This window comes from Ctenopharyngodon idella, chromosome 7 (assembly GCF_019924925.1).
Source record: "Ctenopharyngodon idella isolate HZGC_01 chromosome 7, HZGC01, whole genome shotgun sequence".
NCBI classification, from domain to species: domain Eukaryota; kingdom Metazoa; phylum Chordata; class Actinopteri; order Cypriniformes; family Xenocyprididae; genus Ctenopharyngodon; species Ctenopharyngodon idella.
Genome location: NC_067226.1, coordinates 6,079,834 through 6,107,657, shown reverse-complemented (window position 1 = coordinate 6,107,657; position 27,824 = coordinate 6,079,834). Strand labels below are relative to the sequence as shown.

At 37.3% G+C, this 27,824-nt stretch overlaps 1 protein-coding gene across 2 annotated transcripts in view; it reads right to left on the bottom strand.

Moving 5' to 3' along the window:
* Window positions 1-2,507: 2,507 nt before the first annotated feature.
* Window positions 2,508-27,824, bottom strand: part of tln2a (talin 2a) — a 57,576-nt gene continuing 32,259 nt past the window's right edge. For both annotated transcript variants that reach the window (XM_051900377.1, XM_051900378.1), the window contains exons 18-58: window positions 27,657-27,755; window positions 27,223-27,390; window positions 26,835-27,129; window positions 25,385-25,551; window positions 24,712-24,840; window positions 24,477-24,590; window positions 24,270-24,383; window positions 24,002-24,136; window positions 23,106-23,234; window positions 22,889-22,991; window positions 22,422-22,630; window positions 22,018-22,137; window positions 21,100-21,297; window positions 20,880-21,019; window positions 20,707-20,800; window positions 20,532-20,621; window positions 19,107-19,229; window positions 18,852-18,995; window positions 18,569-18,730; window positions 18,322-18,462; window positions 18,055-18,236; window positions 17,829-17,961; window positions 16,547-16,648; window positions 16,282-16,452; window positions 16,000-16,146; window positions 15,761-15,862; window positions 15,514-15,633; window positions 15,287-15,433; window positions 14,975-15,144; window positions 12,874-13,057; window positions 12,638-12,763; window positions 11,806-11,922; window positions 10,750-10,935; window positions 10,546-10,653; window positions 8,200-8,305; window positions 7,673-7,797; window positions 6,164-6,289; window positions 5,629-5,691; window positions 5,373-5,555; window positions 5,091-5,216; window positions 2,508-4,557 (exon numbers count right to left, since the gene is read on the bottom strand). In XM_051900377.1, coding sequence (XP_051756337.1) covers window positions 4,429-4,557; window positions 5,091-5,216; window positions 5,373-5,555; window positions 5,629-5,691; window positions 6,164-6,289; window positions 7,673-7,797; window positions 8,200-8,305; window positions 10,546-10,653; window positions 10,750-10,935; window positions 11,806-11,922; window positions 12,638-12,763; window positions 12,874-13,057; window positions 14,975-15,144; window positions 15,287-15,433; window positions 15,514-15,633; window positions 15,761-15,862; window positions 16,000-16,146; window positions 16,282-16,452; window positions 16,547-16,648; window positions 17,829-17,961; window positions 18,055-18,236; window positions 18,322-18,462; window positions 18,569-18,730; window positions 18,852-18,995; window positions 19,107-19,229; window positions 20,532-20,621; window positions 20,707-20,800; window positions 20,880-21,019; window positions 21,100-21,297; window positions 22,018-22,137; window positions 22,422-22,630; window positions 22,889-22,991; window positions 23,106-23,234; window positions 24,002-24,136; window positions 24,270-24,383; window positions 24,477-24,590; window positions 24,712-24,840; window positions 25,385-25,551; window positions 26,835-27,129; window positions 27,223-27,390; window positions 27,657-27,755 — 5,727 coding nt within the window. In that variant the 3' untranslated portion in view covers window positions 2,508-4,428. The remainder of the gene's footprint in view (window positions 4,558-5,090; window positions 5,217-5,372; window positions 5,556-5,628; window positions 5,692-6,163; window positions 6,290-7,672; window positions 7,798-8,199; window positions 8,306-10,545; window positions 10,654-10,749; window positions 10,936-11,805; window positions 11,923-12,637; window positions 12,764-12,873; window positions 13,058-14,974; window positions 15,145-15,286; window positions 15,434-15,513; window positions 15,634-15,760; window positions 15,863-15,999; window positions 16,147-16,281; window positions 16,453-16,546; window positions 16,649-17,828; window positions 17,962-18,054; window positions 18,237-18,321; window positions 18,463-18,568; window positions 18,731-18,851; window positions 18,996-19,106; window positions 19,230-20,531; window positions 20,622-20,706; window positions 20,801-20,879; window positions 21,020-21,099; window positions 21,298-22,017; window positions 22,138-22,421; window positions 22,631-22,888; window positions 22,992-23,105; window positions 23,235-24,001; window positions 24,137-24,269; window positions 24,384-24,476; window positions 24,591-24,711; window positions 24,841-25,384; window positions 25,552-26,834; window positions 27,130-27,222; window positions 27,391-27,656; window positions 27,756-27,824) is intronic.

The following is a 27,824-nucleotide window of genomic DNA, read 5'->3' as shown; positions in this document are numbered from 1 at the left end:
GTATCATTTGAATTATGTAATTTGCAGTACAATTAATGAGTTTACACAGCGATGCCATAGAAGAACCATTCTGAGTTCTTCGAAGAACCTTTCAGTGAATGGTTCTTAAAAGAACCATTTTTAATGAAAAGAACATTTTAATAATCATTTAAAGAACCTTTCTGCACTATAAAGAACCTTTGTGCAATGGAAAAGTTCCATGGACCCGTTGATGCTAATCAATAACCCTAATTTTAAGAATGTAATCTGAAATTGATTTACAGAAAGCTGCAAAATAAAATTTGTACTGATGAAAACTAGTAAAATTGACACGTTAAATGTTTAGATATGGTTAACATAACCATATCTAGTTTAATGAGAACTGTTTAATGCGATCTAAGATCTCTTTTTGTTTAATGAGATCTAAGATAAAAGTATTTCTAGAGAGGTGCTCATATGATGTAATGGAGCTGAATAGCCATGAATTCCATTACGTTGACACATAAAACATGGGTTCACTTCTCACCGTCTTTCCCTCTCTCCCACTAAAATCATACAGACTGTAATGCTTGAAATGTCTGCCAGAAAACATTTACCGTTTGAGAAAATTTGACAGTTCTACTTGCCAAACTAATTGAAACTCTAATTGTACTAACTGTAAATCTTTAAACATGCATATCTGCTATGATCATCTCCCCCCGGGGGACTAAAATTAGCACCTCCCCAAGTATGTGATCCCACCCAATATAGCCCAATACCCTCATGCTGACTAAGACATACCACCTCAGCCCTACCCCATGCCAAAGACCAATGGCTTAAAGGGGCAGCCAGCCTGAACTCAGTGCAGTACTGCCATACAGAGTTGATCTATAGGACCAGATTACACTATCTCAGTTCACAATCATAAAGAATATCAACAAAACCGGTAGAAACAAGACACTGAGTACATGCTTTAAAAGAATGAGACTATGTTTGTATCAGTTAATTTAACAAATCACTGAGATGCAGAGTAAGTACCTTTTTAAATATATACTGTAAATCTCACAAAGCATTACTATATGGGGAAGAGGGTGAGAAGGTACATAGAAGGTAAACTTGCTTCTATTAGGCATCTTGCAAGAGATTTATAACTTTCTAAATTGAGACTATACATATACTTACAGATGACTGTAGAACATTAATCCAAACTCAAGTTAGTTCATGCAAGCTAGCAAAATTTCTCCTTTTCTCAAGGGAAGATTTGTCACACTAATACTAAACTTGTGTATTTGACTTTCTTTTTGCGATTAACTTATTTTCGAACAACATCTCTTGGCTGCCAGCTTTTTTATATTATTTTTTATAATTTAACTACTAATTTTTTATGATACACATCTACCAGTGTTTCCCTATATTGTCTATTTACATGTTAAGATGTTTAACTACTACTATTATCAATATTATTACTACAATTATTGCAAAACTAAACAAAATTAAGCATTAATACATTATTATTATTGTACACATTAAAGGTGCAGTGTGTAAGGGTGTACTCACACTAGGCACAGTTGCCTAGAAATGCACTTTCGCGCTAATATATTTATCATTTATGCAGCGCAGCGATGGTCATTAGCATTAGCAGAGGATTATTATGAAGGCAGCTGACGTTAATGGAGGAATTTGCAGCTTTACTCGCAAACTACAATTCATCAATAAGGTGAGAATCAGACCCGATATAATCCCAAATACACTCGAATTAATTATATGAATTGATAAGTGCACTATCAAAGTAGTAATAAAGATGTTTGCTGTTGTAATGATGACAGTAGTGCACACAAGAGTAGTAGCTCAACCGAACCGCGCTCTGGCCCACCTCTTCTAAGTGGGCCAGGGCCGGCTAAACGAACCGCGCCTGGGCACGGAATGGAGCGATCACACTTGTCAAATGCGCTCGGGCACGGTTCAGAGCGCCTAGTGTGAGTACACCCTAAATTTTAGCGGCATCTAGCGGTGAGGTTGCGAATTGCAATATAGAGAAGCTACGGTGGCCAACACAGGACAAAGATGTCGTCCTCTGAGACAGCAGAGAGGAGTCAGTCAAGCCAACGCGCTCTGTAGAGCAGTTTGTCCATTTAGGGCTACTGTAGAAACATGCCGACGCAAAATGGCTCATTCTAAGGAAATAAAAACATAACGGTTCATTATGTAAGGTCTTTAAACACCACTGAAAACATAGTTATGTATATTATATTGCATTCCTGTCAATAGATCCTCCTAAAATTTACACATTGCACCTTTAAATACACATTCAAAGTGATTAAACTAGATAAGGGAAGTGGCAAGCAGCTGAGGCCCATGCACATGTTTTTGTAAGATACAACTTTAATCAATGAAAGAATAAAATAAAAGGTTTGTGAATTCATTCTCCAATATACCATGTAAGTGTAAACTTTATAAAATACGAATTGAGATATTTAACTCTCTAACACTGTTCAGTGCACAACCAGCAACTTGTACTGTAGTTGATGAACATCATTTGAAGAGAAATATACTTTGAAACCCTTTATTTTAAGTTAAATTGTTCTTCATTATAGACAGATGCTTTACATGTATAACTTAAGGTCTATGCTTTTACTGCAATGCTCTTACAAGCAATTATCCAAAGACACCCAAAAATAAACAAGTCAATTGTTTTCTCAAAATGTGAAATTACATTCAGGACTTTCTCTTCTATAGTCATCTACACAATGCATGAGATGGCAACATTGTTCATTCTGCAACTGCCATTAGATGTCATGGAGCATGCACAAGAAATGCAGGACAAACATGTGCTGTCTTAACATAGTCACATATTCGTATATATAAGCCAAATACATTTACAGCAACATGACGCAGACAGAAACTTTCCAGACAGAACTATAGCTAAAGGGGGAACTGCTTAAAGTGAGTTGCACAGGCCACTTTATGACAGACAATGACTTGTTGCAGTAATTACCAAACTCCAACTTGTACTCTTCCAGCTCTGAGTATCATAGAGCACAAATGTAGTAACAGATTAGCAGCAACTCAGCTTTGACAGACACACTACTGTGAATGCAAGCCAGAATATTAACACCTGATCTTGTCTTCTTCAGTCATAGAACTGATATGTTCATTTGACTGATAAACTAAGGCACTGAAACTAAATGTACATAAAGCCAGAGAATGTATGGCTGTTGTAGCAAAGCAATGAATCACTGAGAACCGAATACGATTTCCAGGGTTGCATATGACCAACATACAAGCATAAAAGTGACACGCTAGAAGATAAGGCTAAAAATCAGAAAGTCATACCAGCATCAAATGATTTAGAAAACTTAGATAATAAGAGATGTGATGAAAAGAAAAAGAAAATCACTCAAAGCAGCTACAAACAGCGCTATAAAATACTACAGTGGCCAATAATTTCAGAATGAGGAGAAAAATCACTCTTAAACGTTAGTATAAATGTCAAAGTTACAGTATGCCTGACTCTACATAAAGTGAAATGCATCATTCAATCATCCTCATGCGTGCAGACAACAAATATGAGAAATTCTATTACATTTGAACACATACATTCAGTATTTAGGGTTCATTAATGTAAAGAAAAATGTCTGGTGTAGTATAAGGTCATTTCTTTAAGGTTTTAAGGGGTTAGAGGTGGAATTTCCACAGTAATTTTGAGGTTAATATGGTCTCCATATATAATCCATGAATCACTACATCCGGTCATTGCATTCTCAAAAAGTGTATGGTCTGCAAGAAAAAAAAATAAAAAATCATTTGAGAAGCTGCATTTTAGACTCTTATCATTCTGAGTGATTTTGTTTTACATTGCACATTTACGCACATTTTGCTACATAAATATTTTTTATTTGTTTACTTTGTGAACTTCGCAATGAAACTGAAGCATAAAAAAAAAAAAAATGTATCTCACCATTACAAATGTACAAATGTTAAACATTCAACTGGAGTTTAAAAGGCTGCTCTCTAACAATCAGGATTTCTTTCTGCTCAACTTTCAACTTGATGTAAATATCAAAGTCTGCACCTTGTTCAAAACCCTAAAATGCTTTATTTTTAATGACTGAGCTCAAACAGAGGGCCCATCTCATTACTTCATCCTCAACGCTCCAATCCCACTGTTCGGCATGAAAATCTTCATGCACACATTGACAAGTTCAGAATCATGTCAGAAATCCAAAGCTTCTTCACAAGGGTGTGGTGGAGGCATGAACACATTCACGGTAAAGGAGACGAGATGGCTGTTTGAATAGTTTTTCAAGAGTTTAAATATTTAAAAATTCACAAGCTAGTCAACTACTTCAATGACCCTTCATCAGTTTAGTAGGTGAAGTATGGACTGGACTATAGGTCGAAGAGAAATCCATCTGTGTTCTGAAGGCAAAAATCAAATGGTGGACAACTTGAGGAAGCCAACAGTTATGTTTAGTCCTCATCTTCTCGGAGTTCACTTGGCAGGAACTTGTACTGCTGTTGTCTGATCTGTGCCAGCTTCTTACGGGCCTCTTCCAGCTCTCTCTCCTTCCTTAACATCTCCTCCTGAGCAGCAATAATCTGGGCCGAACAGACAAAAGAAACCAACACAATTGAAACAATATCTGCCAATATGGGACAGCATAATCTTAAAATGCCATAAAATAAAATAAAAATAATATAACATAACATAATACATAAAAATAAAATAAAAAAATATATAAATAAATAATTTTAGACTTATCATTCAGTGGTTTTGTATTACACTGCATATTTACACAAATTTAATTTTTATTTAATATTTAAAATTTAATTAATTTTTATTTTAATATATTTTTAATTATAAACAATTTAAAAGAGTATGTGCATTTTGAGTGTACATATTTATGCACATTTAATTTTTCCTACATAAATTTTGATTTATTTTATTAACAACAACAAACAATAATCATAAATATATTAAATTATATAGATTATAAAATAAATATTTTTATTTATAAATATTTTTTATTTTATAAAACAAAATCTTTATTAGCTAATTAAATATTAAATATTTATTATTAAGTAATTATTATTAAATTATACATAGATAGAATTCAGCTTGTAAATCTTACCTGAGCAATTCCTCCGACAAACCTGGTCTTGACCACCACATTGTCATCATCAGCTTTGTTGAAAGCAGCTTTCTGGGCTGCTCGAACCAGATTGTCAGAGGCACGTTTCACAGCATTGCCTGCAGCCTGCAGATGACACAGAAGTTCAAGAAATAGGTCCATGAAATACATGTTCAATGAAGATATTAATGTAAGGCTAGGCTTACATGTGAACATTTGCATGCAGTTACTATTTAAATATCAGAATTAATTTCATCTTTTTCTTTATGTAACCGTATATACCTGTAGCCTCCTCATAGCCTCTGAATCCTGGTCTGCTTTAACCTTGCACGCCACCAACAGCTGTGCAGTGGAAGCAGCCACTTGTTTGGCAGAAGAGATGAGCTTTTCTTCACTGGCATGGCCTTGAACTGATGCGTTTGCTGCCTCACAGAGGTTACTGGTGGCTGCGGCAACCATGCGTGCCTGTCACAATGAGGAAACAAAGCAGTCATACAGGGATACAACATGATGACATTGTCACTGTTAAAGGACTTACAGCAGATATCAGCCCTTGGGACCACTGTCCATCATCAACAGCATTGGCAGGGATGGCTCCCACCTTCGCAAAAGAAAAGAGATGGCCATTATGATTCTATAAATACTATTATGAGTCAAAGAACAATGCAAGGAACAGTTGCTTCAAATCACACTATTTTTCATGGAATATTGCAGTGCTTGTAATATAAATGATAAATTTATGCGTGCACATCATTATTGTTTAAAAATTCATGTTCCCTCGTAATCTTTAATCAAAACAGCTTCTTCTCCCTCTTGCAGTGTTATCTCTTCTCTTATCCGACGACAAGGGCGGGACAACCTGTCACTCACATGAGATCACAGCAATAGCAAACCACAACAATCCAACTATCCAATCAATTCCCCATGGACAAAATCAAGTCCCGCCTTTTTTTTTTTTTTTCCTCTCATTCGAGAAGCAGTTTCACTTAGATATACAGCACAATAGGGAAGAAAAGACTATCGCATTTTCTGGACTAATCAAGCATTTTTTGGCTCATGCTATGTTTTCTTACCTTGCCTTGGGCTACGAGTTCCCTCTGAGCTGCTGAAGCTGATTTTACAAGGGCGCTGGTGGCTGCAGCGATAGATTTGGCTGCCTCAAGTATCTGCTCTTCAAAGTTTAAACTCTCATCAGCTTGCTGCAAAGAAAAAATATGAAAAGTTCAGTTGTTACGTTTCATTTAAAGGGTGTAATAATAACAAAAAGGTGTTTATTGAATGGAAAATGTTCAGCAGTGTAGTTTCTTCAAGAGTTAATAAGGAATTCGCTCCTGTAAGAAATTATAGCATGCCCTAAACCAGATTCCACACCAAGATAGGTGGTTGATCATGCTCATTCCCCAAAATGGCTTAATTATCATAGAGAAGACCATTTTATTGTTTCCATTTGAGTATCACATCCTAAGCAAATGGTCATCAATTGTAGAATGAGAATTGGTTTGGGAAAGCCATCTCAGACAATGGGGTGTCTAAACTTCATTAACATTCATACCACAGCTGTTAAAACAGGAACAACTTCATTTACATAAGGAGTAGTAAATTGTAATTGTATAAAAAGGTTTGAGTTTAGGATGTTCAGGGTTCATTCCGACTCTGTTGAACCCAAGGTGTTTTGTGTACTTTGTCACTGCTAAACTGCAGTAAACTTCTTCATCGAGATCTTCAACACCCTCATCATTTTTTTTTTTTTTTTACATTAGCTCCCTGTTATATTGTTTATATTTGCAGTTAAGGGGCAAAATACAAAACATTTAGAAAATTATGTTATCATATTAACATTATGAGGCAAGTGTGCATAGAGAAACAAGGAATTTGTTGTGGCATTTGGAATTCCAGTACACTACAAATACATGCATAAATGTTTTATATTTATTATAGAATACAAATATACATTGTATATTAATATATATTACATTAATATACTACCAGTCAAAAGATTTGAAATAATTAAAATGTAGGGTTACACTTTATTTTAAGGTGATGTGGTTACATTGTACTTAAAGAAGTACTGAGTAATATTAATTAACTACATGTACTTACTATAGAGTTACAGTTAGGGTTAGGTTTAGGGTTAGTTCCTTGTAATTATGCATAATTTACTGTTATTACTATAGTAAGTACATGTATTAACTACGTCGCCTTAAAATAAAGTGTTACCAAATTTAGATTAAGAATCTCTTATGCTCATCAGGGCTGAATTTATTTGATCAAAAATACAGTAAAAATAGTAATATTGTGAAATATTACTACAATTTAAAATAGTGTATAATATATTTTAAAATGTAATTTATTCCTGTGATGGCACAGCTGAATTTTCAGCATCATTACTCAAGTCTTAGTGTCACATGATCCTTCATAAATCATTCCAGAAATCATAAAAGCAGCCTTGGTGAGCAGAGAATCTGAATCACTCCAAACTTTTGGCCAATATTCTGTTTATTACATATATATTCAGGCACAGTGCCCTTACAACACACTAATGGTAATTAGTCTTTAAAGAGTGGATTAAGCATGTGCATTACCCTTGGCTTGGCTCTTGGTTTGAGCTGCTCAAGTTTCTTGGCTGCTGCTTCAATTGAGGCCGCAGCTCCCAATAACTCAGTTTCAGCGATCACAGTAGGATCCTCAGGGTCGACCCACTCAGTGCCTAAACACACAATAATACACACACTGATCCACTGTTTGGCAGGCCTAGAATCAACACATAGGCGGCATGCTTCAATAAATGAACGTGTGTGTCAGTTGCATGGGGTATGGATGGTGTCTTTTAAAACAAAACAAGCCAGTGTGTAATTCATTTTGCCACAGTGCTGCACACAAATGAAATGAATCAAAATGAACGAACCAGATACAAATGTGGTTAAATGGGTAAATGTTCTAAATGAAGTTTGGAAAGATGGAATTACATTTGTACAGGCGTCTTATGGTACTTACCCTCATCTTGAGTGAGACAGGAAAGACAGGAAACTTTACTCAGCACAATAAATCCACAGATTACACTGAGTGTGTATATGTCTTTATGAAGGTGTGTGTCTGTGAGTGAGGTTACCTTTCATGGCCTCTGCTGTTTGAATCAGTTCAGTAACGGCTGCAGCAACCTTCTTAGAGAACATCGCCAACTTCTGTTTCTGATCGCCTGTTGGCTTTTGTAAGACCTGAAACAAATATATGCACATAAACAGTTCTGGTTAAACTGCCCCTTTTATTTTATTTTTTCAGATATTACCTTTCATGTAGTGTGTAATATAGCTGTTTGTGAATGTAAAAAGGCTAGCAAAGTTTCAAAGATCAAAGTGCACGATAAATGGAGTTATTGTCGTCCAAATGAACGGACCGATTCTGAACTGCTTGAAATGAGTCGTCAGTAATTCTAGTCTTACTTCCTGCACAAACCTACGTAGGTTTGTAACAAATTTGCCTAATGCCAGCCTATGGTCTTCATTGGCTGCCCGTGAACAACTTTGACCAGCCCTCAAACACTGTAGTTGTAGCTGAGACCTGGAAGAGTTTGGTTTGTGTTGCCGACACCTCAAGAAGCTGCTATTTTCTGCACTGCAAAAGCAAATCCACATTGCATGCACTTCCAAAGGATGAGGACTTGGGCTTGAATTGATACAGTAAAACTGAGGCCATCATTACAGTTCATATCACTGTGTATGGAAGTGCTGAGAAAAACTCAAATTCACATATGGTAAGGGGAGTTTCCTTCCAAAACACACTATTAGCGGTAGACCAATCAGACTCACAGGGCCTTGCTTCCCAAAGAACCCAGTGGAGCTGAGAGATTTGTGCTCACGCATTACATTGATGCGCTCTCGATATTTGTTATTAAAATAACCATAGAAACTGATAGTTTCAATCACTTTTTTATTGGTTAAAATGAATAGAGAATATCTTGTGTTTTTCCATGGCTGCTTGAGCCATCAGGATCGGCGCTTATGGTTTCATAAACAAGGCCCAGTTCCACGCTGGATTTACAGATCATTTGAAACTGAAAGATGGAGCGGTCACAGTGGTAATGATCCCGGTCATAAGTCGGAACCGCAGGTGGTGAGTAAAACTGCTTCAAATGTCTGTTTTGTTGGCAATAGGCGCCTAAGTGCATATAATGTAAACAATACGAACGTAGTAAATTCATAAATTCATTATTCATCATTCACTATACGCTATATTCATTATAGTGATTCAAAAGTTATCCATGAATAATGCGATGGTGTATTGTGTGTGTTTAAATTTAGCTGACCATTGATAGCTTGTAGACGATCTCTTCACAAAAGCTGCACGTGCTTGTGACAGCTCGTCACTCTATCTCCGCTCACACGACATGCCTCCAGGCGCTCGGCTGTTTTCGGAAAGACTCTGTACGGCGTATGTATCTTTTATAAATATGATAAAACTAAAGACTTTTCGGCGATATGAAGGATGCTATACTACTCTATAGGTACTTAAGTTTAACATGAGATTGGCAGAAACTGTGTGTTTTTTTTTTTGCAAATTCCAAGTGGGTTTTCATGTGTCTTCACTGAGGAGAGAATTGAGTCTGGCCACTCTGCCATAAAGCCCAGATAGGTGGAGAGTCGCAGTGATGTTTGTCCTCCTGTAAATTTCTCCCATCTCCATATGGAGCTCAACCAGAGTGACCATCAGCTTCTTGGTCACCACTCTAACCAAGGCCCTTCTCCATCGATTGCTCAGTTTGGCCAGCTCTAGGAAGAGTCCTGGTTGTTCCAAACTTCTTCCATTAAGGATTATGGAGACTACATGCTTCTGTGAAACTTCAATGCAGCAGAATTTTTTGTAGTTTGTAGATCTGTGTCTTGACACAGTCCTGTCTCTGAGCTTGATTTTTGCTCTGATATGCATTTTCAGCTGTTAGACCTTTTATTGAGAGGTGTGTGCCTTTCCAAACCATACCCATTCATTGAATTTGCCACAGGTTTACCCCACTCGAAGTGTATTAACATCTACAAGCAAAATTTGAATGCTCCTGAGTTAAGCATCAAGTGTCCCCAAAAAAGGGTATGAATAATTATGCAATGTAATTATTTCAGTTTTTAATTTTTAATAAATTTACAAAGTTATAACAAATCTGTTTTTTGCTTTGTCATTATGGTGTATGGAGTGTAGATTGATGTAGAAAAAAGTAATTTAAAGCAGTTTAGCACGAGTCTGCAACAATGTAAAAAAAAAAAAAAAAATGGAGGGCTAAGTATGTTGCAAAGTATATTACGAAAAAAATGAAAGTGTTTTTTGACCTTGGATGCCTATTGTAGGAGACCTCCAAAACAAAATTAGGAACCTTTAGAATACCATAATAGGGGCACTTTAAGGCCCATCCTGAAGCAGCAAAGAACTGTGCAGATGCATTTGTGTGTGATCGAGTGTGTGTCTGTACCTGTAGGACATGTTCTAGGAGCTCTATATATCCATTGGTACATTCAGTTCCGTATGACAGAGCTCTGCTCCTGACGTCCTCACTCACTTCCTCATGATATGCCGCTTGCTGAGGTGGAAAATACTGAGTCCATTACGCACACCAAAACCACCTTCGCTAACTGACAGATAATAAAGCATAGATGGACATGGGCAGAAATCACACCTTGCATGTGGTCAGCATATCGGCTATGACCTTGCGGCTGAGGTTCGCAGTGGAGATGATATCTTCCTGTCTGGCAGAGTTTCCTGCGGCAACAGCTTTGGCAGTTGCAGTGGTAATGCCCTTCGTCATGCGAATGAACTCTTCTGGAGTGGTTGACTTCTCAGGGGCTTCTTTAGACTGGAACATCTGAGTACAATGACAACATAATTGTCAACTAACATGTTTTACATTTAACTTTGTAACCATGCCTGTCTATGTTTGTGTTAGATTTGTAATTAGCACTAAGCAAATAAAAAATAGGTCAAAATTAAGGTCAAATGATAGAAAAGGATGGTTAATGTTGAAGGCTCCGATATAGAGGGTATGCATGTGACGTCACCGTCGGCCGTTGTGACTGCTGTTACACCCACTGAGAGGCAAAAAGACAGAGTGGCAGCATTGGTTTTCAGCGTGAATGCCGCGAAAAACACACCAAACACATCTAAAATGGGAAAGAGCTTTGCGGTTGACTGTACAAATAGATTTGACAAGAAATCTGAGGAATATTTTTACAGACTGCCGAAAGCTACAGAAAAAGAAGCAAATGGATTGCTGCAAGTGAAAACAAGAAAAAAACTGGAGAGCTACTTTATTGTAGAAATTAAAGCTGCTTGTTTTAAAGCGATATATTGGAAAAAGTGGTATATAAATAAACGTGATGTGACTTGGCTGAAGTGGCGTATTACAGAGCTTGTGCAAACATATGCACATCACAATGATCAGATGCTTTCTTTACTGCTGTTTTCTCACCACTGTCATCTAAACGCCACTCTAAGAAGCATGGGTGGTGTTGGGATGTTTGCCAACAGTATTCCGCTGCAAAGGTATTTCAAAACAGTTTTTTTTTTACCCCTAAACAAAAAATTAACATGAACTTTGCCATGAGTATATTGGGGCTTTAATTGTTAAAAAAAAAAAAAAAAAAAGTTTTGGGCTGGAAAAAATAAAAAGGAAAGAAAAAAGGTACATAACAAATAGACAATTAGTACACCATGTTTTCTGTGTTTGTGGTCTTACTGTGAGTTCCTGTTTAATGCACTCGATAGTGGCTTCCAGAGCTCTGGTGCCTCTTGAAGCCTCGTCCTCCACTGCCTTCACCGTTTTCAGTAAGGATGTTACATTAGTTACCATAACCTGAAGACAGAGACAGACAGACAGACAGACACACACACACAGTCAATTACATTTTAGATTCAAGAACACCGCATTCTTTGTGAATATTAGTTGCACTTTTACAGAAAAACATCTGATGTCAGAATTCACTATTGCAAAAGCCTTTGGAAACCAGCTATTTATAGACTACAACTTATCTCCCATCCTCTTAATTAAAAAGACAAAAATAGCTATTTGTACCCTAGAACTATATTCTAATTTATTCTAATTAAAGGATCCAAGGTTAAATTTATTGAACCACCATTTCTTTGAATTCTAAAAATTAATGACTCCAAACTCATGCAGAACTATGCCATTATTAGAGCATGTAGTTCAATTTATAGCATAGTAGTTGGACTAAGTGTGCAATGGGAAGTACAGTGGCTGATGAAGAAGAACACAGATTAATTTCCTCATTCGTAATTAATCTGATTAATGGCACACACTAAAATGAGTTTCTCACCAGAACACTTCTACTGATATCTGAGTTAGGAGACATTTCCATCCCTGCGGCCAGATTTCTGAGGGACAACTGGGAGATTACAGTTTCAGAGACAAATATATAACAGCTAATTGTCTAGCTGAAGTGTTTCTAACCAAGTTCTGTGCTCTTGAGGTATGAAGGAAAATTTGCAAAAGGGAGAATAATATTTATGTTACGCAGAAACGAGGTGCGAGTGTTTTTCCACAGTCCTACCTTGGCTGCACTCTTGAGCTGGTACATGGACGGGTCATCAGCAGCTTTTCCTGCTGCACACTTGGTGGCACTAATGAGCTCAGCTAAAGCTTTAGCAACATCCTTCACTGCGTTGATCAACACCACCTATGAGGAGATGAATGATAATAACACATGCACATTCCAGGAAGATGACTTATGACTGGCTGCTGTTAAATCTTCATGTTTGACTTCTCATCTTTTCCCAAGTCTCTCACCTGTGTTTCTGGGTCATCTGGGCCTATGCTGGCCGCTCCCAATTTCACCACATCTGTAAGTTGTGTGATGGTCTTGGCAGAAGACTGGGCGGCCTGGGCCAGCTTCTCTTGACTTGATGCTGCACCTGAAACAAGGTTCTTAGTGTCCTCCACCAGTGCTTTAGCTGTCTTCAGAATATTCTCCCTAAAACAAAGAGAGAGAGAGATAAGTGATAAAAGTTTGATTATAATGCTTATGTACATATGAATGATTTCATATGCTGTGTTCTTGCTTATGCACATTTATTAGCATCTTTCTTGAATATGTGATTCTGATTGGTCAATTGTGGCATTCTGGGGTCAAATATTTTTGACTGTTCTCTCTCCTGTGTTGTTTCATGTTTCTAGTATCCCTCCCCAGTCTCTTTCCTCTCACAGAATATAATACATTTAATATACAAATTAATTCAATACATTAAATAAATAAAATTCAATATATTAAAGGGAAAATGGAAACGGAAATGAAAAAATAATTTATTTTGTAGTTATTACCAGGTGATTAACCAATATCACGCTTAAAGGTTTAGTTCACCCAAAAATGAAAATAATGTCATTAATTACTCACCCTCATGTCGTTCTACAACCGTAAGACCTTCGTTAATCTTCAGAACGCAAATTAAGATATTTTTGTTGAAATCCGATGGCTCAGTGAGGCCTCCATAGCCAGCAATGACATTTCCTCTCTCAAGATCCATTAATGTACTAAAAACATATTTAAATCAGTTCATGTGAGTACAGTGGTTCAATATTAATATTATAAAGTGACGAGAATATTTTTGGTGCGCCAAAAAAACAAACAAAAAAAAAACGACATATATAGTGATGGCCGATGACTGCTTCCTGAAGCTTCGGAGAGTTATGAATCAGCATGTCGAATCATGATTCGGATCGTGTGTCAAACCGCCAAACTGCTGAAATCACGTGAATTTGGCGCTCCGAACTGCTGATTCGACGCACCAAACATATTCTCATCGCTTTATAATATTAATATTGAACCACTGTACTCACATGAACTGATTTAAATATGTTTTTAGTACATTAATGGATCTTGAGAGAGGAAATTTCATTGCTGGCCATGCAGGCCTCACTGAGCCATCAGATTTCATCAAAAATATCTTAATTTGTGTTCTGAAGATGAACGAAGGTCTTACGGGTGTGGAACGACATGAGGGTGAGTAATTAATGACATTATTTTCATTTTTGGGTGAACTAACCCATTAATTACACAACTGCTTACCAAATTATTAAACAAGCAGACATTAAATATAGAATATATTTTATATTGAATTTATGTTATTTTATATATTGAATTTATGAAAGGGATAGTTCACCTAAAAATTAAAATTCTGTCATCATTTATTCGCCCTCAAGTTGTTCCAAACCTGTATGAATTTCTTTCTTCTGCTGAACACAAAAGAAGATATTTTGAAGAATATGGGTAACCAGACAGTTGATGGGCACCACTGACTTCCAGAGTATGGAGAAAAATAACTAAGAAGAAGAAAAAAAAAAAAAAAAAAAAAAAAAAATACTATGGAAGTCAATGGGGACCATCAACTGATTGGTTACTGACATTCTTCAAAATATCTTCTTTGAGGACAAGTAAATGATGACAGAATTTTCATTTTTGCGTGAACTATTCCTTTAATAACTTCAATATATAAAATAAATTACATATAAAATATATTCTATATTTAATGTCCACTTATTTAATAATTTGGTAAGCAGTTGTGTAATTAAGCGTGATATTAGTTAGTCACCTGGTAATAACTGCAAAATAAATTCCTTCAAGGTGATACAAGACTACCCTGTTGGTTTTATTTTGCAATAATGACTGATAGATGTACCAAAGTTTTGTACATTTAAAAATTACACCCAAAAAAGGGTAAAAATTCCTTGCAAAAAAAGTTTAATTTAAAATATTAATATTCTGTTTTCGGATTTAATTTTTTGACCCAATGTGTCCAAAATTTTTGGTTTCACCCAATAATTTTTATTTCAGTGTATCACCAATGACTGTATACTGTAAATTACCCCGTTGTATTATATATTTGTGAGATACCTGTGATCAGCGAAGGAGTCCGAATCGTTCTCAGCATTGAGAGTACCAGCAGAAGCAAACATGATGGTGGTGTCCAGGTCAGCGATAATGCCTGATACAGCACTGGCTGCAGTGATACAGGCTTGAGTGCCCTTATTACCAGCTTGCAATGCAGACAGCACCATAGACACCTACAGAAAACACACACACACACACACAAATTAAAATCACTTCTACTATATGGATAATCTGACATTTCAACAGAGAACAACAAACTCTTTGACAGAAAGTTGTAAGTAATGCATCTGAATTTGCTTTGTGTTGTTCTGGTACCTTCTCGGTGACGGCTCGTGCACACTCAATAAGTTCTCTCTTTGTGAACGAGTCAGATGGACTGATCTGCAGCGCTCCAGCCTTCTGAACGAGCAGAATGCAGCCGTGCCCCAGTTCCTGCACACGCGTCTTTAACTGGAACCCGATCTAAAAATCACCAACACATGGGTCAGCGTGTGTGAGAGAAATACGAAGAGTGACCAACCGTGCATCTGTATGTCAGTTACCTCCTCTGGTTCGGCAGTAGCAGCAGCTAGACGTCCTTGAACTGCAAGCTGACTGTAGTCTGCAGTGACCTGTGAGGCCAAACTGCCCAGATCCTCTGGAGCACTCACTGATTTTGTGATCTGAAGGAGAGAATGAAGGGATACACAAGTCTATGAATAAATGTTCATGAGAATTATTATAAATACAGTACATACATATATAAATACAGTATAAAAACATTAAATGTAGAAAATTAAGATTGCTCACCATTTCCTGTGCACTGACAGCAATAGCTTTGGAGTATCTCACCATGGTGGTTTGATATTCCACAAATGAACCTTCTGGTTCTGGTGGAGTACCTTCACCTAACTATATAATCACAAGATCATTTAAACATATTACATGGCTTTTTTAAATAATTTAAAACACTTCAAATACTTTTTATGTAAATGTAATTATAAAGTATATTAAGGCTGTTTATAATGCAAAAGTATGTGGGTTATTACCTTCCCCATGGCATCAGCAATTGAATCCACCATGCCACTAACCATGCCAACCTCACTAGCAGCTTCATTCAGGGTCAGCAAGAGGTCATCAACAGCTTCTCTCATTAACTGTGCAGCTTCTGCTATGGCATCATGGGTATGAGCCGCCTAAAGAAAAAGGAGTTAATAAAACTGTTATAAGATTGAAATTTTACATGGAGAAACCACAGATTTGAATAAACGGACCCTCTTGGAATTGCTCCTCGCACCATCAGTGCTCAGGTCCTAATGAATGAGATGTACCTTAGGGTTTCCACCACCTTCCTTGGCAGCGTACAGCATTTGTAGAGCAGACTCTGCGAGAGTCTTGGTCTGATCCAGAAGGTTCATCTGCTGCTGATGATCGAAGGTTTTGGAGGCCATCCCCATAGAGGCTGAGACCAGAGGAGTGAAGTAACTGACCAACTGAGAGACCTGAGGAACAGAGAAAGGTTGGAGTTGGCATGCTTTAGTTGAAAACTATATGAAAATTAATTTTAGACTGGGAAGGCTTCATCATTTTACTGACCTTATGTCCCAGCTGTGCTGCTTCTCCTTTTGCTGCTGTGGAAATCGGCTCAATCAGGTGACCCACCTCCTGAACAGATGATGTTAACTGCTCCTGCAAAGCCTGATACAATACAACAATGGTTAAGGACTCCTAGATAGAAAACTCACTTTTATTTCTTCTTTCAAGGCTTTAACATGACTATACACGCAAATAAAAAAAAAAAATACAGAGAGTAAAAAAGGAAGTAAGATATATATTATAATATACAGTATAGTGTTGTCAAAAATATCTATAATTCGATACGTATCGATACTGAAATATCTGAAACGGTTCCAATACTCCTTTCTGCAGTACCGATACACCGATACCAGCTGCACGTTCACTCTCCTCTCCAATGGCGAATTGACACACACTCGCCTCCTCTCACTCACTCATCTCATTGTCTCCGTTTGAATAGTGCTTGTATTGCGCATAATTATAGTAATTCGCGCAGGCTTTGTGCTCACACCAAAAGCGCGCACACCACTGATCTATGTAAGTGGCGCTCTCATAAAGCCACCTCTCAAACAGCTAGCGCGTACCAAATTGACTTCTTTTCGTCGCTTATTGCACTTAAACAGTCAAATACATATAAAATTACATCAAAATGTCCGTCTTGCCGAGTATTAAAGTAAATACAGTCAGTTCTGGAACATAAATAGTTGAGAAAAAAAAAATGCATGTTGTGTAACAGTATGTTGGATCCATGCATAAGCTCTTAAAGTGACAGTAGTCCAATAAACCTGCTGCTGTCTGTCATGTTAATAATAAAAAACAAAAGACAAAGAAAAATCGGTAAAACTTTACAATAAGGTTCATTAGTTAAACATTAGTTAATGTATTAACTAACATGAACTAACCATTAGCAATACATTTGTTACTGTATTTACTAATCTTTGTTAACGTTAGTTATGAAAAAGTTGTTCATTGTTTGTTCATGTTAGTTCACAGTGCATTAACTAATGTTAACAAGATTAATAATGTATTAGTACATTTTGAAATTAACAATGATTAACAATGATTAATAAATGCTGTATAAGTGCAGTTCATTATTAGTTCATGTTAACTAATGTAGTTAACTAATGTTAACTAATGAACCTTATCGTAAAGTGTTACCAAAAAATTGGTAAATATATAAATATTATATATGATAAATTATCTGTATGGTAGTTTTCCCTGTGGTATTAAAAAATGGTATCGAATACCAATATTTTTCAACGTATCATATCGAAGTTGGAAATTTCAGTATCATGACATATACCTCAGATGAAACTTCGTCTCTAGGAGGAAGATTCTGACTGACAGCTGCAAGAGAGGCCTGCTCAATATCTCGGATGAATTTATTGATATTATCAATAGCTGAGTCACATTCCTTTTGGCCTGGGGCTTTATCCCTGTAATACCAATCACATGAACATAAATTATTTTCATTTTTTTCTATTCCGCATGTCTCATACCAACAACAAAGGAGAGTATATTTATGTTACCTGATAGCAGTGATGAGGCTCTTGATGGAGTCTGACACGGTGCGTGAATGACTCGCCAGTAATGACCACGTGGGTGGATCTTTAGGGTTCATAACCAATGACCGCGCTGTCTTCAAAAGGTGGGTGGAGCTGTCAAGCATGGAGCGTGCTGATTGGATGATTGGCTCCTGTGCAGCAGAACCCTAAATTAAGAGTATAAATTTATAAATATCATTAACAAGAATGACTCAATTGTGAATAACATTTCAATGAAGAAGAAACTCATACCTCTTTACTTATCTGCGCAGGCACACTAGCAAACTCTGGATTGGAAGCAAACGTGGTCAGATTGTCAACAGCTTCAATGAGCGGCGCTGTTGCAACACGACATTTCTCACGGTTTTCCTCAGAGAAATCCCCATCTAATGCCTATGGTGGGAGAGAAGAGAGAAAATAAATGATGTTAGAAAGCAATCATTTGCTGTCATTGGAGTGGATAAAAGCTGGATTAATTTATAAAGAGGAGTGGTTTAACCTTGATTGTTTTGACCAGGTTGGCTGTGCTGTTGGCCACTTCTTTGGCTGACTGCACAAAGTGTCGTTTAGCCACAGGGTTGGCAGTCTTAGAGGAAGCCAGTCGACAAGCATTACACAGCGCCGAGGTGTGCTTGGCAACAATGGTGGCAGCTGAGAGCACCTGCAACATGTATATATTAAACATTTTGGCTTTAAAAGTGCAGATTAAGATGTTGCAGAAAGAAAAGTTTTGGGCTCAAGTCCAAACACTACATGCCCAAGATCTGACAGAACAAAGCTACCTGTGAAGGACTACTATCTGGGTCAACAAGATTTTGGCAAGCCATCTGGATTGCCTGATTAGCACGAGCGAACTGGATAGGATCCACTAAGCCTGGATGTCCAGCTTGGCTGTTGGGGTCAGACACACCCACTAGGTAAGAAGCCTAGAGACAAATCAAAAAACAAGTATGGTCGGTACATACACAAAGTAAAAGTGTTCAGAGGTAAAAATGTTTCATGGTTGAGAAAGAAATATGACATTTGCAGTTTCTTACCTGCCCAGCTGCTTCAGTCAGTCCACACAGAGCTTTAGAGGCTCCGCCCACACAGTCTCCAAACGCTGGAACATCTCCTGTCTTACAATTATGAGAGATCCCGGCCATAGACTCACCGAGTATCTAACAGAAAGAGGCGGATTACAGATCAGTCATCATCTAGTGATGTGCATTAACATTTACCTGTATCAACAGGCTATGTGAATGTTTTCAGTTCAGCTTCTTGACAGAAATTTTGCCCATTTAGTATGTAAGATTCAATTGCATATTGAAAGTGCTTATACTATTCACAGTATGCTAACTGATTTTGACTTTTGTAATAAATGTACAAAAAAAATGTGGGGTCTGTACAATTTAAATATTTTTGAATAAACTTTCTTTTGCTCATAAAGGCTGCATTTATTTAAAATACAGTAAAACACCAAGATTATTAAACATTTTCATTTACTGTGTAATAGTTGTATCATGCTTGTGATGGAATTTTTGAACTAATTAATTATGAACTAACATTTCTTTTCTCCTACAGGCCTAACGAGCTAACGTTGAAATAGAGAAATAGTCACTAGGACTGTGTGTTGTAACAAGTGGAAAAATTCTGCTGTGCTGGCTAGACAGCATCCTTCTAGGGATTTAAAAAAAAAAAAAAAAAAAAAAAAATCTAAAGTCTATGAAAATTGTTTTGACCTATTGAGTAATCAGTGAATTATTAACCCGGTGATATTTTTTGATGATCCTGTGATTCAGTTGTTCTAATCTAAATAAATTTACTCCGCCAGTAAGCATGGCAGAGGAACTAAGTTGTTTTTCTTAAATCTGAACCAATCATATTAAGACTGATGATTATGAGTAATAGATCATGTTATACTGACTGTGAGATGTACCTGAAATCCTATAAAACCTGCTGTATTCCTTTGATTAGGGAGAGATTCTCTGAGATTGATGAGAACTCTCCCGGCCGTGATTTGATTAAAAGCATTTAAGGACAACAACTGGAGTCTCTGGTTATTGAGCAGCGCCGCAGACTAGACACTAGAGAATCTTACTTCCATACTCAAGTGATAGTGTTTAGTGGATGAGCACTAAAGATCTTACTACCAGGTGATAGTGCCCAAACAGGCCGAGACGTCGGTCGACTCGAACAGACATTGAAGTGGGCTTAGTAGAGTATAAACTTATTCATAGTTGTCAGGGACACCAGGTAAACTTAAGACAGGTGCGTAGGGGAAAATTTTACCACACTCTATATTGAAGTCAATGAGAATTCAATTAAGTCAGAACGATATTCAATCTACTATAACTGCAGTATTAATTAGCATTAACATTTAGAACAGTGATTGACAAGTTTCTTTGCATAAAAAGGCTAACACAAAAATTTGCAATAAAAATCTGCACTATATTCCAAGTAATTAATCATGTTGCTGTTACCTTAGAGTTCTCCATGACACTTTCAATGCAGTCAAAGTAGGAGAGATCACTGACTGGCTCATTCGGGTTATTTAGCAGTCCCCTAACAGCCTGTAACCCACAAAAAGTGACAATATCCCATTTTTTTAATAGTAAGACAAATTACTTAGTACTGTGCATTGTTTATATATAATACCTCAAGCTCTCTTAATGCATTGTCACATTCCCTCTGTCCTGGGGCATTCTGGGTACACAGGGTAATCAGTTGATTGATACTGTCAGTCACCGATCTGAATAAACATCCAGGGGAGTGAGGTTAAAAATAGAAACAAGAGCACAACACAAATGCATGAGCATGATGTGAAGTACCTGGCAGCAGCAGCGAGCAGGTTCTTTGCATTTCCTGCTCCAGGGTCCACAGATAAAGACTTGGCAGCCAACAGCAGCTTACTGGAGGCCATTGAGATGTTCTTCAAATTCCCAATCACCTGCATCTGATCATCCTTACCCTAAAAACAACCAAGAATTACTTATTGTTTCAGGAAAAGGAAGACCTATCCACCTTCTCACGTTTTGTCCTGCTCCATACCTGGGTATGGCCAGCCATCTCAATGCCAGCGTCCAGAAACTCATCAAAGTCCTCACTGAACTTTCCAGAAGCATCCGCAAGCTGGCTAGTGGTCCCTCTAGAGGCATGGACCACATCACCTGCAGACTGGTTCAGATCGGCTGCAGTCTGGTTCAGGTCACTCTGAGCCTCCTGGAAGGTCTTACTGCAGGGAGGGAGCTGCAATAAAAAATAAAATAAATAAAATAAAATAAAAAAAAGTCACAAAACACACTTTCCTCGCCATTGACGGAATTTTCTGTCATTTATGAGATGTGACAGGAATATTCCAGCTTTCTGTATTTTCACTGTTATATGGTAGGAGGTGCTATTATGCAACTTCTGAACGAGTAGAGAATCTCTGGATTAAAATAGGCAAAAGAGGAACCGAAACATGTGATAAAAACATTGCTTATGTATGTTGTAGTCTTCTGAAAAAAAACAAACAAAAAAAACAAAACAAAAAAAACCACAATTTTCTCAGCTTTTTGTTTAACATGTTGCTTTTTTAATGAAAATTACCCACATTCAAGTGTTGATAAAAAAAAAAAGTGCATGAAGCTAGAATAAAATGTTTTTTTTTTTTGTTTGTTTGTTTAAGAGCAGAGGCTCTGTTCTTTCTTTTGATATACTGCATGTTCAGATATTCATACAAAACATATTCTGGGGGCCATGAAATTGTGAAAATTATCAAAAACACTGGCTATGGTTGGCAACTTTAAAAAAAAAAAACAAAAAAACACTGGTAGGGAAAGAGTTAATAATTTCATGCCCTATGTTGAGGGCAGTGAGAGTATATTAAGGAATAGAGCAAAGTTCAAGCCACAGTATTTTTGAAGCATTTGTGGTCACGACAAAACAAAACAAAACAAAACAAAAAAAATCTTATTTGTTACTCACCGTCTCTGCAAGTAGTTTTTTGCTGGCTTCTCCAATGCTTTTCAGAGCCATATCAACATCTTTTTGCCCAGGGAGACAGTTCACACATGCGTTTAGTGAGTGAGACACAGCCTTTGCTACCTAATTCACAAAACATACACAACAATAAAGTCAGTAAAATACTTTTGTGTAATACTTTATATGTGTGGTCAGTAAGATTATGTTTTTTGGAAAGAAAATGAAAACATTTAAGCAAGAATGCATCAAATTAAAGTTTACTCATGAAATTCTGTACTGCTTATATTGTTGTCTCCTGAATGATAAATTGTTTGTGTATTTCTTAATTTCTAAGTTAATATAATGGAAAATGATTAAATATCTTATTTTCTATTTTTCACATTATATTTACATCTCTTCCCCCTCACCTGTGCTAGCCTCTGTTGTATCTCTGCATCACCAGGAGCAACCAGCGCCTCCTTGGCTTCAGAAATCAATTTAGCTGACCCTTCCATAACCTCACGAGCAGAATCCAACATGGCTGCGGCTCCAGCAGGGTCTGATGTAGTGGCAGCAACACCCCTCGCAGCCTGTGATAATGTCTTGAGAGCCTGGGCAGTTTCGCTAGCAGCAACACCTGTGAACACATACAATTCATATGTTTGGGAGTATATATATAGATATTTGAGTGTGTGTGTGTGTGTGTGTGTGTGTGTGTGAGAATGTGACATTGTTCCAGTGTAATTACAGAAATAAGTACTTAGTAATATTAATTAACTACATGTACTTACTATAGAGTTAAGGTTAGGAGGATTAGGGTTTGGTTAGTTAGAGCTCTAAGGTATGTCTCCATTTAGCCAAATAAACGTGTTTCATATGCGAGTGGGCACATTACCTGTGTAATGCTCATTTCCCTGTGCTGCACAGGTAAGCAGTTGGGCCATTGATGAACCAACAGCCTTAGATGTACCACCCAGATCCTGAGTGCATTTCTCCAACTAAAACAAACAAATTACAATTTCACACAATTAATATGTCTGTACTGAGAAGATTTCTTATTTCAAGTGCAAAAGAATCATAGTATAACTGATACTAAATGTGGTTCAACTCACTGATTCCCCAGGTAAAGGTTTCAACTGTCCTTCAGAAGCTGCCATTTTTGCATCCTGGAGTTCATTCTTAAGCGTCTGCACCGCTATAAGGGCAGAGTCTATCTCCATGGGGCCACAAGCTTCATGAGCCTAGATATCACATGACAGGATTTCAATAATGGATAGTTCACCCATAAATGAAAATTCTGTCATCATTTAGTCACCTTGATGTCATTCCAAACATCAATGCATTTCTTTCTTCTGCAGAACTAAGAAAGATATTTTGAAGAATTTTGGTACCTAAACTGTGTGGTTATCAACATTCTTCAAATATTTTCTTTTATGTTCCACAGAACAAAGTCAGTCATCAAGGTTTGAAACAACATGAGGATGATGACAGAATTTAAATGTGCATATCCATTTAGTACTTAAAATATGTGGATCTTTATGGTGTGTTCCTTTTGTACTCAGAAGTTGGAAATTCCGAGTTCCTAGTAGGAACTTTTAACTGGAACGGCCCCTCAAGTTGGGGTTCCAATTCTGTAGCTCAACAACCGCAACAACCCTGACTTCAGAATCTAATATGGCTGCTCAGCACATCAACAGTAGTGAAGCAGTAGTAAAATACTGTTTATTAGCACTTCTGTTTGTATGTGTCTCAAACTCAGTGGTGCACACAGTGCTATCCAATCTCTATCAGTGGACATGATACTACGGCATATCGCCATTTTATATCGCTATTTTATGTGTATGTATTCTGAAAGAGCAAGCACAACAAAAGCTTGCCTAGTTTTCTGACTGTGTACTGGAACGCGGTCATCTCGGGTGTGATGTCATTCCCAGCTCCGACTTTCGAGGTTAACGGAACGCAGCATTTTACTCATTAAATACATGCGTGGAGAAGACAGATTAGGTACCGTCTGTGCTGCAGTCCGGAGTTCAGCCAGGCTGGTGGCCAGATTCTTTGCACACTGCCCAAGCTGCATGGCTGCTGCCTGATCTGTCACAGTTGGCACAGAGGACTTCGCTGAAGACACCATCTTACTTCCAGGCTGGAAAACAAAGACATGGAATTAGACATTTTAGTATTTAAGAAGAACTTTTTAAAAGAGCACTTTTAAAAGGATAGTGAAGTTATCTGATGAATGACAGGTGATTAGTATCAGTGAAAGGGTAGGCTGTTACCTGAAGAAAGTTCTGGCTGGCAATGATAAGGGCAAGCTGGGCACTACCATCCTCTGGCTGACCCTGACTGCCCCTCACTCCCTGCACCAGCTGGGGAATTTGGTCAGCTACAGCCTAACACACATTAACATATAGAGAATACAGTGGTATAAACAATAGGAGGATTTTCATTAATAACACTTTATATATTCACAAACTAATACAAACCCTGCAGCTCTGAACAAGTTGTTGGTGGGCAGCAGTGTTCTTGTTAGAGGCTGCTGCATTCTGGGATGCCGCAATAGTTTGAGTGGCAGCTGCAGCAGCTTGTTTTGCAGCATTCTGGAAAGACAGAAAGCAGACACATAGTTCAGAGTTTCATTAAAACGGTTGGATTTACGTCAAATATTTACTCCCTTGCGTAATCCTGTTTAAATCTCAATCATAACCATCAGTCACTGACCTCCAGTCTTGTTATGAGTTTTTTCTTGATGGCGTTCTGTGCAGCCGCGTTGGTGGCCACACGCAGCCCCTCTGCAGCCTCCCGCAGCTTCTGCTGCTGGTCTTCATTCTCGGGGTATGCAGCAGCTCCCTAAACACACGCACACAGAAGTGTAACAAGTCCACTGCATATCTATTAGGTCACAAATTTATTAACCGGAGAGATGCTAAACCAAAGATGCAAAAAATAACTTGAGGGAAATGCTAGATTAGTACAGAAAATAATGTCTCCAATTTATTAAATACTTTTTGTATGACTTTTCTTGACAGCTATGATTAATGCATCTCCTTAATTGTTATTTTAAAAATAAAGTTTTTGGTGTAACAATGTAAAACAATGTATTTTCAGCATCCTTGCTGAAAATAAGTATTAATTTCTTTCAAAACAGAAGAAAAAAAAAAAATCTTACTGACTCCAAACTTTTGAACAGTGGTGTAGTGTAAATTAATCTAACTCTAATCCAAAATAAAATGTTAAAAACCCCCACATAAAATCAAGATGTAAACTAAAATCCTATTTCTTTTTATTGTCCCTCAATTACTATTGTTTTTATTGAAAAAAAAAATATTTTACTTAAATGTATAGTCACTAAACTAATATGTTTCTAATGCGGGCCAATGTTTGCTAAACCCACCTTTGCAGCCTCGACCATTCGAGCAGTGGCATCTGCAAGCAGTTTGGCAGCCGCAAGAAGCTTCTTGGAGTTGTTCACATCCACCTCCACCTCAGCATCTGATCTCATGGCATTCACCAGGTCAGATGTTGCCTGGGCAAGAACCCGTGCCTGTCGGACCATCTCACCTAGGGAACACATTGGTTAATCTTTACTATTACACAGCCTAGAAGAACCAAGCAAGTAAAATATACAAGGTAGACTACTGTTCAAAAGTGTGGAGTTGGTAAGGTTTTTACATTTTTATTTAAAAAAAATGCTGTTCTTTTGAACTTTCTATTAAATCAAAGAATCCTGGGGGAAAAAACAAAAAAATATTAAGCCACACAACTGCTTTTTAACATTGATAATAAGGAATCTTGAGCACCAAATCAGCATATTAGAAAGATTTTTGAAAGATCATGTGACTCTGAAGATTGGAGTAATGGCTGATGAAAACTCAGCTTTGCCATCACATGAATGAATTACATTTTAAAATATATTAAAATATAAAACAGTTATTTTACATTGTAATAATTTCAAGAGACTTTCCCAAAAAAAAAAAAAAAAAAAAATCTTGCAAACCCCAAACTTTTGAACAGTGGCCCTAGAGGGAAAAAAAAAAAAAAAAAGGTAACACTTTAATATGGGGAACAATTCTCACTTTTAACTAGTTGCTTATTAGCTTGCATATTGGCTGTTTATTAGTACTTATAAAGCACATATTAATGCCTTATTCTGCATGACCATATACTACAACCCTAAATCCTACCCCATACCTTAACTTAAACGCTACAACAACTACCTTACTAACTATTAATAAGCAGTAAATTAAGAGTTTATTGAGGCAAAAGTCGTAGTTAATAGTGAATATGTGTTCCCCATACCAAAGTGTTACCAAAAAACCTATACCAAAATCTATTTAAAATACATTTATTTCATACCAAGTATACTGACATATCACTTAAGACTTACTGATATAAAATTATAATTAAACTTTATTTGGAGTATTTATTGCACAATGCACATTTCTTAATATTATGCCTAAAAAGTGTTTTAATATCACTATTAAAATAGATTGTATGATCTTTGTATAATATCAGTCTTTAAATGCAAGATATTTAAAGTGTACCTAAAGGATACTTGCAATAGTTCCACTTTAGCATAATCATATACTTAAGTATAACTTTAGTTGGACCTCAGCACTACTTCCGCACAATTAAAGTGCATTAAGTACAAAATTAGTTGTTCCAATTTAGCAGACGATAAGTATACCAGTTTAGTATACCAAAAGTACAATTGCAGGGTATTTTTATTTAGCACATAAATATGTAAATGTATTTGCAGTATACTTAGCACAAAATAAATGTATTTCAAATACATTTTAGTATATTTTTTTCACTAGGGGGTGTATAAGATATATTAATTTTACCAGCATCACCCATGGAGCTGAAAATACTCTCTGTAACCGTCATTATGGTGTCCGTGGCCTGGTCGTAGCGTCCGATGGGCTCCCCGCGAGTGGCGTAGTTCCTCACATGTGTGAGTAGGTCACTAAGAGCCTGTGTGACGATACCAGCCGCTGCGCTGACGGCCTTGAGAAGCTCTCCATCACTGGTAGCTGACAGGCAGGCCTTCACACAACCTTCTACTGAACGATCCACCAGCTTCCCTGCTTCAATCAGCTGCTCTTGACAAACAGGGGAGCTGATAGTGGGGCTCACAACCTGATACACAAATACATGAACAAAAAAAGGTTATCCATAGTTTTTATTTCTTTTAATCAATCTGGATTAAATGCATATGTAGGTGAACTCCACCTTGGCACAGGCCACTAGTTGTGAAGTGGAGAGGGCACACTGGGTCGCAGCGGCAATAACCCTGTTCTGCAGGACGCTGTCTTCAGAAAACTGTGCCACGTTCTTGGCTTTCAGAACCATCATGGCTGCTGCATTAGCTACAGCTTTAGCTAGGTTCATCAGAACATCCTGAAACACATGCACAAATACAGTTTCAGGATAATAAACACACAAACATTTTGACATTTGATATTCAACAGTGCTTTGATCTGCCTGCATTGACACTATTCTTTAAGAGCTGCTGTGCAGCCAAATAATCAATGTATACCAGTTATCAATGTAAAGCTGCTTTGACACAATCTACATTGTAAAAAGCGCTATATAAATAAAGGTGACTTGACTTGACTTGACAAAACTCAGATGTCTTTTGAAATACATGATGTACATTTGTGTACCTGGAAGCGCTCGTCTGTTTCATTTTCTCCAATCTGTCTAAGCAGATCTCCACTGGCTTGACCGATGCTGCCAGCTGCAGTAAGAACCGTCTGTCGTGGCTGCATAAGAAAACACATGCAAACGCACTATTAAACATAGCCATGCAAGGGCAGCTGAATTGGTCAAAT